The sequence below is a fragment of the Anser brachyrhynchus genome (assembly GCF_964034855.1).
Source record: "Anser brachyrhynchus genome assembly, chromosome: Z".
NCBI classification, from domain to species: domain Eukaryota; kingdom Metazoa; phylum Chordata; class Aves; order Anseriformes; family Anatidae; genus Anser; species Anser brachyrhynchus.
Window position 1 is genome coordinate 37254338 of NC_137697.1, and position 12821 is coordinate 37267158.

General features: G+C 34.8%; 1 protein-coding gene across 6 annotated transcripts in view; it reads left to right on the forward strand.

Moving 5' to 3' along the window:
* The window catches only part of LOC308186015 (guanine nucleotide-binding protein subunit alpha-14), an 89414-nt gene that overhangs the window by 27640 nt on the left and 48953 nt on the right, over nucleotides 1–12821 (forward strand). For 3 of the 6 annotated variants that reach the window (XM_080574828.1, XM_080574829.1, XM_080574827.1), the window contains exon 2: nucleotides 5679–5863. In XM_080574828.1, coding sequence (XP_080430954.1) covers nucleotides 5679–5863 — 185 coding nt within the window. Of the gene's footprint in view, nucleotides 1–1662; nucleotides 1777–3101; nucleotides 3199–5678; nucleotides 5864–12821 lie in introns of those variants that run through there. The other 3 variants (XM_080574831.1, XM_080574830.1, XM_080574832.1) reach the window with 3 other exon arrangements.

Below are 12821 nucleotides of genomic sequence, written 5' to 3' on the forward strand. Positions count from 1 at the left end.
TGAAGGTGATTATTGAATATGTTTTGAGCCTCTGCCTCTGTTACTTTTACTTTGGAAATCACAAAGCTCATATTGTTAGTCATGTTCCCTGTCATCAGCAGGGGAAAAGTCACCAAAGGGGAAAATGTGCTTTTAATATTTAGGATTGCAGAATGAATGAGAGCCTTTCCCCTGGGAACAGATTTGGAAGGTGGTTTTGAATCCTACAGAAAATGGATGAAGTACCTGAAATAGTTACTGCTTATTACTGTTACAATAATTTGCCAAGATTTATTTCTTTATACTTTCATGAGGCATCTTTTGTATTGTTGAGTATTAAAAAGCAACAGAAAATACTTCAAAATTATGTCTGACATATGTACCAGGAATGTTGATAGGTAAGTGAACAAGAGAAGTGAAAACACACTTCATTTTTGGGTTATATTTCAATGGAAAAAACCAAACAAACAAAAAACAAGCAAACAAAAAAAAACAAACAAAAAAACCACAGCTAACTGTGTATGAGTTGTAGAGTTGAAATCTGCTTTTGCTTTTTCCCAGGTCATTAAAAGCCCTGCCTTGTCCCTGCCTTGTTGTAATAGAAATGATTGTGGCTTTTGTTTGTTTGTTTTATTTTGTACCTTTTTTTTTTTTCATGTAACTGTGTGCTTTATATTGTGAAGCTAATTTCAGCAGTTAATATGGTACCACTGTGAAAGAAGTTAACAGAATACACAGAGTAATCCACAAGATTGCTGAATGACTCTGAAGACTTTCCTTTCTCACAAATTTGAAAAATGTTTTTTCTCCTGCTTTAGGTCTCCTTCTTGAAATAAACAGAATTTTGTTCTGTGTAATTCTTCTGCCTCTGTTTTAAAACACAAACTTCTGTTGCTCTGACCTTTAAATTTTCAGTGAGTCATGATTATGTACTTGAAAGTCATTTTTGTTATGTCCAGTTTTGTGCACTAGTACCATTTAGTTCTGTATATGAAACTATTAATCCTACAGTTGTAGAAAGTTGTTTCCGTTGACTGAACAGCCCTAATAACTGCCTCACAAAATATTACAGATCCTGCTCATATGTAATTTAGTTTTTAATGCAGGCAGCAAATCTCCTAATTGAATTATCAAGTGCTGATATCCTTATTCTTGTAATTATTTCTGCCCATGAAATAGCTGTTTTTGTTAGCATTGCTTATTCTTCTGCAGAAGGAGTCAGAAATGAGGCACAGCATGTAAGTGCTCCTAGAGGCTTTAAAGCAATACTGGCTAGAGTGTTTTGCAGAGCTGATAATCAACTATATTTCAAAAAACTATTCTGTTAGTGACCCTCATCCACTGAAAATGCTTGTGACTAGTAACGTAACCATTCATATGGCTCCCATATCTCAACCTATTCCACTAAATTATGTAAAAGAAAGGGTAGGATTAGGTCATGAGACTGTCTTTAAGATATCTACTAGCTGTGCCTGCATTTTATTTCCTTTATTTCTTTTTTTCCTCTTTCTCTTCCTGTAGTATATTCAAATCTCTTTAGTCAAATGAACAGCTTTTTGTTTTACTTGTGTCATTTTGACTGCATCATGTTTATCGTGCTTGATAGTGGGGACAAATAGGATAGTAATGTGGACTTCTCTTGCTTCTGCTGTGACCAATGGCATTGCTCATATTGATATCCAGTGGCATGGGCCTTACCAGCACTACAGCTGCCAGAACAAGAGTGAAACCTGCTTTCGTGCATCAACAGACAAAACATACTGGCTGCCTGTGGCAATTCATCTATGGCAAGTGAAAGTGAGTGCATAGTCAGGTCTATTCTGTAGGTGAAGTTATCATTGGAGTTTGAGATCTACTAGTGAAAAGAGAACATCTCTTGTGTTGGTTGTGTTAGCAAAACTAGTTAGTCAGCTTTGCTCTGTCCTTAGCAGTTAAAACTTTCTTGTTTTGGCTGTATTCACTGTCCAGTCAGTGATGTTATTAAGTTGTAGAGATCAAGTCCTTAGGAGAACAAGAGGAATAAGAAGGCATAGAGATTTTTTTTTGTAACTTCTTTTTTTCCTCAATAAAAAATTGAGACATTAGATTTCGAAAATTAAACTGGTGGGCCAGGGAAGAGTTAAGAATAAAAGAGAGAAAACCCAAAGTTGTAATGCTTTATTCCATGAATTAACCCACAAAATTCTAATATTTCTTTTAACTGAGAAAGTAGATTTGAGTAGGTAACACGTTTGTGTCAGTAAGTAGCTGAAAGAGTAAAAAAGGAGTGCTTGAAGTGAATGGAAGGAAGATAAATATATCACACTAACGTATATATATATATATATATAGCACCTTCTGAGAAGATTCTGTCTCTCGAACTTGTCAATATGTATTCCATATTTTGGCAATGATGATTCAACAAATCATTCCCTGATGATAAGTGCATTAAATGGATTGTGTACAGGTACTAACCACAAATGTTACTGAGGATTAAAATGCACTTTGCCTGTATTATTAACACATTTGTATAAGTATATAAATGCCTTTTTTAACATGCCTGTAATAACTGAATTTTTATACCTTTGGGGTATATAGTCAAGTTTTAAAGTTCTCCATCATCTAATGCTTCTCTAATGGATGGCATTAAAATGTGACTTTATACATCCAAAGTATATAATCACATCAATTTTTATTGTTCTATTATGTACACTTTCCAGAAAACCTGCATTTTATTACCCTATTACCATTTCTATTATTCCTAACTTAAAAAGTGTACTCCATTTTCTTAACTCGCACCACCTGAAGTCTTAAAAAACAAGTTCCAATTTGTGGGTTTCTATTTGTTTTCCAACTAATTTAATTAGAAAGATACTCAATCCAAATCTGGTTGTTTATACAGTTCCATCCTGAAATGCAATTATCTTTAGCTTAATATCTCACAAGTGTGTATATTGGCATGACTACTCCACATTCAAACTCTTTTTGAAAGCCCTGCCACTTTTTACTGGCTTTAAAATGATGCTTTGTCAAGATGTGCTTGAAAAGTCTTGTTTCATTTTAAGCTAATGAACCCTGAAGATTTTTTTAGGTAGCTTATGAGAAAGCAGAAACAAAAAACATGTATTGTTGGATTTGCATAGAGACCCTGTATTCTGGATTTATGACAAGAGGCAGAGCTAGGCTCAAAAGGAGATACTGGAAGGAAGAATAAAGAAGGAAGACTGCTATCTACTTAAGGTTGGTGTTTGGAGCACAAAGCTTTAAATCAACTTGTGTTCCCAGTTATGAAAGGTCAAAAGGTAAAATAGGATGGCTCTGTTTAATACCCATGTACTTATGTCACTTTAATGGACCATTTTCCATTTATGTAGGTTGATACATGTTAGATCTAATAGGACAATAATAAAACATTAACCTTAGATTTCTTAAAAACAAAAATAAAATAAAATAAAATAAAAATAAAAATAAAATAAAATAAAATAAAATAAGATAGATAAATGCAGGGAAGAACTCTAGTTTGAATTGCATATAATCTCTTCAAAACCATCTGCAGCTGTGCCAGACTGATTTTGGTGTTGGTGGTCCTTAGAAAAAAAGCATCTTTGCTTAGAAACAGAAACTAGTAGATAGTGTTATGAATTCCACTTTTTAAACTTAATTTCACTGCATGTCCGTGATGGTGAAGTTAACAGTTTTACAATCGTTTTGCTTTAACTGAAACATTAGGAGAAGGCACTGCTATAATGTGACAGGACTGTTTATTCTCCCATAAAAAATTCAGGTCAGAAGCTCAGCCTGGGTTTACCATTCCCCTCCCACCACCACCACCCCCCCCCCAAAAAAAAAAAAAAAGTTTCTGCTGGCAGTGACTATGAGTTTTGGTGGGTTGGTTTTTTTGTTTTTAACTGAGTTGCGTTTGAATTGTTTTTATGTTGACTGCTTAAAGTTGGCATGGCAGGACCACCTTTCTTAAGGCTGTGGTATGTAATATAACATCGACATTTTACTAAAACAAATTCCCTCAGGAATTTGTGTTTCACATTTATTCCAACATATCTCTATGTTCCATCTCTCTCAAGTAAACCAATACTATGCCAAAATTTTAAAAATCCCAAACATTAGTTGAAAGAACAGCAATGTTAATATTAGAATCACAGAATCACTTAGGTTGGAAAAGCCCTCTAAGATCACCTGGGCCAACCTTTAACCTAGCACTACCAAGTCCACTATTAAACCATGTCACTAAGCACCACATCTACACGTATTTTGAAGACCTCCAGGGATGGTGACTCAACCACTTCCCTGGGCAGCCTGTTCCAATGCCTCACAACCCTTTCAGTGAAGAATTTTTTCTTAATATCCAACCTAAACTTCCCCTGGTGCAACTTGAGGCCCTTTCCCGTATGAAAGAATTCAGCAAGTGATAACTTGTTGCCTGGGAGAAGAGACTGACCCCCGCCCAGCTACAACCTCCTTTAAGGTAGTTGTAGAAAAAAATAAGGTCTCCCCTGACCTTCTTCTTGCAGACAAAAGTATTAAACACTTCTTATTTATCAATTAAAAAGAGTAGAGCTATGTTTCACTCTTCTGATGAGCACCGTAGTCCTGTTACCTGTAGAGCAGAGCTGTTCTAGCAGGGTCATAGAGAAGGACAGTTGAATAATGCTGGCTTGAATACGGGACAGCTACAGCTTTGAAGGGATTTCCATAGTGGATGATGCAAAATAGGGAAGAAGGCCCTAGAATAAGAACTGATGCCAGTGGCAAATGTTTCAGAAAAATGGCTATACACGTAATAGGTGATAACAGTTTACACTCTTTCGGGTTATCTGGGTTTTGCTTATTACCGTTAATGTTTGGGGCTCTATAAATGAATACTATTTCACTAAAGAGATACTACCGTCTGCTGTGGTACTGAGATACTGTGTGATGAGATGGAGATTCAGAATAGTTTTCTGTTTTGTTATATCTTAAGACATAATTTTCACAGAGGAACTCCTTCCTCCTTGTCCTGCTGATGTATTTTCGACACCTAGTGGTACTAAACGTAAATTACTGAAAACTTGTTACTGGGTGTGCTGTCTTACCAACAGCAGTCTGAGAGAAGGAGTGAAGCCAACCCTATGGCTCAGCCAGAATGCATTTAATTGCTAAACTTCTGAAAATTTACAGTGAAGGCCTTAAGAAGAAAGTATAATGAGTATTTTTTGGCCCTGTATGATCTTCCAGTAGGGGAAGAACAGAAAGGGCTGCCCTTAACACTCATAAAAGCTCTGAGATAGGAATGAATTTGTTGTTCAGGATTCAGGATTAGTGCAGGCTTTATTATTAAGGCATAAACAGTACATAAGCTTTGTATAGTCTTTCAGTGTTGAGGAATTTCATCCGAACTTTGTTCTCTTCTTGCTTCTTGTGTAATATGACGTCTACCTACAGGATACTTGCGTTAAACATTGTAAGATGTATTACAAAAAGATACTTCTATGTGTCTTTAACCAAAAAGCTCCCAAACACAGAAATACAAATTCTTATTAAAACTATAGAGGTTATGGAAAATGGAAAATTGAAAAATTGCTAGTACAATTAATGGTGATCATTATGCTTACTTAGATAATGTGCACATCCTTGCACTTGTATTTACAAGTATTTTCAACTGCCAGGATTTGCAAATAGTACAGTGGTTTTTTTTCTTTCTCTCCTCCCTACCCCCATCACAGGCACAGGAGAAAGTGGAAAAAGTACTTTCATTAAACAAATGAGGATTATTCACGGATCAGGTTACACAGAAGAAGACAGGAAAGGCTTCACAAAACTGGTTTACCAAAATATATTTACTGCCATGCAAGCTATGATCAGAGCCATGGACACGCTCAAAATACAATATACATCTGAAGAGAATGAGGTAAGACTGTGCAAAGAAAATTCAAATTTTAAATTTATACATGAATAATCAGAGTCTTAACTTCTTACATTCAGAACCTTAGAAGTCTGTATACCTGGCAGTGAGTTCACGGCCCCACAGTCTGATTCGATGGAAACATGGGGAGTTTCTAGTAAAAACAGAGGCAGGGCAAGGTGGATATGGGATGGGGGGGGGGGGGGGGGAGAGAGAACTTTCAAAGTTGCAAGTTGGTAGTAAGTAAAAAAATGCTTTTTCTGAGGGGGTGGGGAAGAATCTAAAGTTGGATAAAGCTGGAAGAAAATAAAGTTGGATTGGACAGTAATACACACTTGTTTGTCAGCAGAGATCAAGAATGAGGAACTTTGGGTCTGTTTTGTAGGAAAACACTACATCTATTAAATGCTGGTATGCTTTGAAACATACCACCTACAGCCCTTCTATGGATTTGATGCACCCTTATGCACTAAAATATAGAATATAGAAGGTCTTCTCCAACCTTTTTTAGTTTCTATGTATGTTATACAGTTAATGTTGTTGCTGTTGTTTTTTCAGTGCTTGGGACTGTAGAACTATGCAAAATAATGTTTCCGTTAAATCAGTTGCATATTCTATTTCTTTTTTTTTTTTTTTTTTTGGGGGGGGGGTGGGGTGGGGTTGGGTGGGAGGATTATAGCCAGATTACTAAGACTTGCCAGGTTCTAAAATGTGGGGTTTTGTTTGTTTGTTTTGCTCAAGTATCATGAAGAATATATAAGCAAATTATTGGGTGATATTTTTAAAAATTAATACTGATTTCCAGTTAACTAAGTTTTGGTTTTAAGATAGGGAAAACTGTGTATAAAAAGTGTCAAGAATAAATAAGTTATAGATTTTTTTTTTGATTAAAGTACTGTGAAGAAAACATGGTCGATAACTTACTTTTCCTTCGTAAATATGATCATATATGAAGAATACAAAGAAGAATATTATTATTTTTTGTTTGTTTGTTTTAGTTGTTTTTTATTGTGTATTCACTTTGGGTAATAGAAAAGAAGAATGGAAAATGTTTAAAGTAAAGGTCTAGGACATTACTTTTTTACATTTTTAATCACAGAAAGAACAGATGGTGTCAAGAAAGACAAATTTTGGAGTTGAGAGAACTGAGGTGTTAGGGTAATTCTTTCTTACAGAACAAAAAAAAGCCTGAGGGATAATCAGTTGTTTGTAAAATGCCGTTAGATCCTAAGGAAGGAGATACTTACAAAAACAGAAAATGTGTTTGTGAGTATATTTCATCCTAATTCAGATGTGTATATTTTCCTGAAATTATGATAATTGGAATCTCTTTGAAGAAATACATTTGTGCTGCCTCTTCCTGAATTTTTGGTTTTGTTTTTCTTCTCTTCAAGAAAAGAGTATGAACATTTAATAAACAGCAAACCTTTTCTCATTCTGGGCTCTGAGTGCTGAGCTGGACACCTTCCCATAACACAGTATTCTGGCTAAACTGTGTTCCTGCTGGTTGCTGTGCTGCCAGTGTCTCCAGATGCTGAAGATTTTAACTCTATTGCATAGTTTTTAGAGAAAGGCAGAATTTGGTCTGGTGTTTCTTTATTAAAGGTAACAAAGTGCTAAAAGCACCATATGACAAGATCAGTTTTGATGGCATTTAGAAAGAAAAATTATTTTTGCTTACACATGGAGAAACTTGAGAGGTGATAGGAAAATTGCAGTGCTTAAGTGCCACTTGCAAGACAAAGCTGCAGATTACTCTTTCAATTAGGTGGTGAATATACAATGCAATGCACTGTAAATCTTATTAAATTTCATTAAATGGTGTTAAGCCTGTAATGGACTACAGCTGACAACAGAGATTAAACAGAGAAGTTGTATTTCTTGTGTCAGAGTTGTATTACAACAGTGTGCCCAGTGGCCATACCAAAACTGTCCAGCGTGCTCCATGTTTCAATAAGTCCATCTTTTGCCTGAAAAAAAATGTTTTCCTCTGGCCCTTTTATTTATTTGTTTGTTTGATTGATTGATTGCTTTACTTATATCCATGTTGTTCTTTGACAGGACAGATTTCCTCCTGTGTGGGCCCTGGAATTCTCTGTCTGCTGAATATCTCTTCATTTAATGTTTTTGCAGTGGAGAACAGATTGTTAATGTGCTGAGTGTCTCTTCCCTCTAAATGTAATGTGTACAAATCTGTAACTTATAGATGGACAGAATATGCAAATAGGCTTCTTAGTGTTTGCAAATAAAAGCAAGTTTTACAGAAGGTGTTAAAGGGATTCTTTACTGCTGTTGTCAACTGCAAGTATTTAAATAAATGGTCTGACTTTCTACAGATGCCGAACAGATGCTAACTGAAATTGTCTGTTCTGCATTTAGACATGAAAGGTTTTTTGGTGTTGCTTTTTAAGTTGCTTAGACCTTTAATTTTAATTAAGCAAGCAATTTTTTATTGTAATTTCAGGTGGTATATACTTTGTCTCATCTTCAGTTTCAAGTTGGAGGTGTCATGGCATATTTTGGGTATATGTTAAGCATAGAACTTGCAAATGCTTAGGAATCTAATTCTTCAAGGCATAATTATAGTACTAATTGAAACCCACAGAACATATGAGTTTCTACTATAGTGAAAATATTTGTGATTGGAAAGGTTTCAGGGAATGATTTACAAATATATTTTTTTTCTTATAATTGATTAAGGTTTGGGGTCCTAATGACTTTTCAGGGTTTTCTATTATCAATAATAAATTTTGTTTTGACTTTTATCTACATTGCAGCGTAGGATGCAACTTCCAGTTATGAAAATTGAAATAGGTAGATTCCTCAAATCTGTTAATAAATTAAAAAATCAAACATGCACAGTAATTGACTATGTGAAACTACTGTAGTCTCACACACTCTCTTGGGACTGCATTTACAAATGTAGCTGCAGCTGCTTTTTGTCCCTCCCAAATTTGCCACAGAATAACTAACAGGAAAATGGCACTTCAACAGATAGGGCTTGAAAAGAATATTTATTGAATTTGCAATTAAATTCTCTTCTGTTACTTTTATAGGGAAAAAGCCTAACTTAAAACAATGAAAAGCAGGAATATTGTTTTTGTAACAATAATGCTGTAATAATTGAAGACTATTGAAATATCTCTTTTTGTCTTCATTCTCTTTAAGAAATGTTTTGCATGCTGTTTGCTGTACAACATTAAGAATTTTTTGCTTACTCATCTAAGTACACTCTGTCATGATGCCAGGAAAAAATGTCCTATTAAGTATATTTTTTGAATGTATTGCTTGGCATCTAGTTAGTTAGCTAGTTCCTGTTTATGACCACTCTATAAAACTTACTGCTAGAGGTGAACTGTCTGGGGGGGTGAGGGGTGGGGAGAAGTATTTATTATTTATAAGTCATTTTTTCGGGGTCATAGAGTAGAAATTAATAAATTAAGTGTTGATTATGTATCTGGTTGTAGTGTAACATTATTTACAATCTCAGGATAGTCTTTTTGTGTGAGGGTCTGAGTCATCTACTTTTAAAAACATTTCTTCTTTCTGTATGATAATAGAGACTGTCAAAAAAAATCAAGACAGAAGTTAATGGCAGCCTGTCTCCTGGCTCCTTTGGGAAATTGTGATTGAGTTGATGTGAACATTAAGATTTAAGTAAATGAAAGAATGAATGCTCATGTGAGGCAAAGGGAAATAAAAAATCAGCTCATAGCTGAGAGATAGTAAACATTCTTTTTTACCATTCAATTTTATTTATTTATTTATTTATTAATCAATATAAGTTTAGGTGTAGGGAAAGAAAACACAACTTCAAACAAAAGGGGGAAGAAATCAGGTGGTGTTGGAGGAAGGGGATTATTTCACATGTGAGTAGTACATCAGTCTTCAAAGGCCGCTTTTAAAATAGTTCTGGGTTGCTTCAATGTGCCAATGAGTCACTTTTTGCTGGATTATGTTAGTCTTTGCTGAATTACAGATATGTGGGAGAAATAAATTGTTCAAGCCTATTTGCACTGGAAATGGACTGGAGATTTTAAAAAATTAGTTCACCTAATCTTCTCCCTCATTTTTCAAACTAACATATATCCTGTATCCCAGGAAAATCACTCTCTTTCCCTTCCACAATTAAGGCAAAGTTAGAAGTTTCAATTTACTTGTATGAAAAAAAAGGCACTTAACCCACTGTGAAGACTTTTTATATAGCTGCTCAGGATGAGGATCATAGAATAGGAATCCAGTCCTGTTGTTGTGGTTTAGTTTGTTTTTTAAAATACCCTGGTAAGATGACAGTGCATATGCTTGTAATTAACAACAGATCTTTGTAGCTGTATGTACAGTTATTTTTTCCTAAACATAAAAACAGAATACTGCATAAAAATGTATTTCAGAAAGAGAGCATCATGTTGCATATCCACAATGCATCTTTCGCTTGTAAGAAGTAGTATTCTAATGTCCTACTGTCTTACAAAGTTGCCCTGGCATGAGTGTGTGTTGGCAAAATTAATGTTAGTCTGAACAAGGGAAGTATGACCCTGTCAAAAAAAAATTTATGTGAAAGGTAACTTACCTTAAAAAAGAGGAATACAAAAATACAAGAGGAGTAAATTGAGATTAGGGAATTACTGAAGCAAGTCATGTAACTCTAACAAATGGAAAACATAGTAAAGAGTAATTACTGGTTGATGTATCTGGATGGTTGTATTTGAAAATGTGGAACATGACTCACCGTAGTTCATTCTTCTTTGCATTTTTTAAAATTTTAAAACTATTTCTCATGGCAGGTGCTTTATAGACAGTCTGGATGTATTTTTTTAGTAGTTTATTTTATAGAGTTGCTGATGCAAAACATTCCAAAATATATTGCGTCCTTGTTCATAACAAACATGTTTAATCATGGGCCAATGCACAAAGTGTGGGTCTAGGCACTCCTACACAGAGGTTTCAATTTGATTTTCCAAGGAAATGAGACTAATTTTATCTGGTTTTGGACCTTCTGTCTGATTTCAGTTGAATTCAGCAAAAATGTCAAAGTTAAAAACATAAAATTCCTGGCTTCAGAACATTTAACTCTGCTAGATGGTTAAAAGTAAGTAAGGAGAAAGGAGAAATGGAAAGTTGCTCTAAAGTAACTTTAAGTAAAAAAAGTAAAATGAAGTAAAATCAATCAACAGATGAAGGTTTACTGTCAGAGTATCTATGGGAGGAACTGGGGGTCACAACATTTAACTGTGAGAAACCAGGCAGTGATTTGCACATGAGGATGTAGCATCATATGCTTAGACACTGAATACGCAACATCAGACCTTCTGCTTCCTCCTTGGAAGCACACAGTTTTTTGTTAGATTTTATGTCTCATCTGCCAGCCTGTATCTGCCAGTATACGGTCTAAAACTCTATGGCACAGGCAGCAACATGAGACGCTTCCTTCTGTTGCCTGTACAGCACAGGGTGTAGTATTTTGATTACATGCATCTTTCTGTGGAAGGGTAGGAGGATAAGTCAGTTATTTTTTGAGTGAGAACATTGCCTCATTCTAGAGCAAGGTGATTATGTATCTACTTTGGGGGATTAGAGTTGTGCGCTGTTTTACATGAACAAGTATAAAACATATTAATATTGAATTTACTGCTCTCCACATGTAAGTCAGGAAGAAACTTTTCAAGTTCTTCTTCCCTGCTCCACACATAGGATACGCATGTTTTCGGTTGGGGTCGTGTGTGTGCTTGTTGACATAAGAATATATGGGAATTTTGAGGATGTGGGTTGTTTTTTTTTTCAGTCATGTTAATCAGCATGCCTTATTGTGTTTAAAAATTGCCATAATCCTAATGGGTATGTTTCCAAGGGATATCACTGCCTTGAATGCTGCAAATCTCATTCTGGGGTAAGTCATAGTACAAGTGTGTGTTTATAAACAATAATTGACTGTTCTTAAGAGACCTATAGGAGTGCTTCACATGCCTGTAAATATAGGCACTATGGCTTCCTTCCTTTACTTTAAAATCTGAGTTTCTTTATCATCGCATCTTGTTGGTGAATACTGGTGTTGACTTTTGCTTCTCCCTGTCCAGAGAGGTTACTTGCATCATTGTTTGCATTGCTCCGTTGAATTTAAATCAATGTGACTGGCGACGTTTAGCGTGACTTTCTGTCTTCCTCTTCTTCTTTGGTAAATTCAGAATCACAGACTGCTAGCTTGATTTCCTTCGTAAATAATTTCTAGATACACCCAGATGCAAGAGCAATACTGACATATTTTTGCTATTCTTTTTAACATGTGAGTTCCAAACACCCACTTCACTATTTTCTAGTGAAATTGCTATATTCATTTGTCCTTCAAAATAATTGTCTGTTGATTGGAAATCTTAGGACATTTCTTCACTTTTTAAAATCTCTGAGCAACCAGAAACCTGACAGAGTTTTGCTTTTAATTTATTTCACAAACACATTCTAAGTTTTGTGTCTTCCTCTTGTTATTTAGCCATAGTGTTTGTTTGTTTGTTTTGCTTTGTTTTGTGGTATTTGTGTGTTTCTATATATATTTTTTTTAATTTTTATTTTTTTACTTTCTGTCAGTGAAATCTTTTGTTTAAGTTGTTTTTAGTTTGTTTGTTTGTTTTTGATTTTGCTTTTGGTCTTTTGCACCATGGAAGATGGTTTAACTTACCAGAAATATAGGGCTAACCTTTCAAATTTTTTTCATCTACTTAAAAGTGTCTTTTGGATGTTTTAGGAAAAAAACATATAAATAACTTTAACTGCAGCAATATCACATGTGGAATAGCAGAAAAAAAAGAAATGTGTATCTTATAAAACTAATATACCTTAGAAAACATATACACTTGAGGTTTTGCTTGTGTATTGTATTTTCAAGGAAGTTTAGGCTGAGTCAACTTATATGTGTCTCTAAACTGAGTTGTGTTTGGATTTCCTTAGAGAGTGATTTTGAATTTCATAGAGG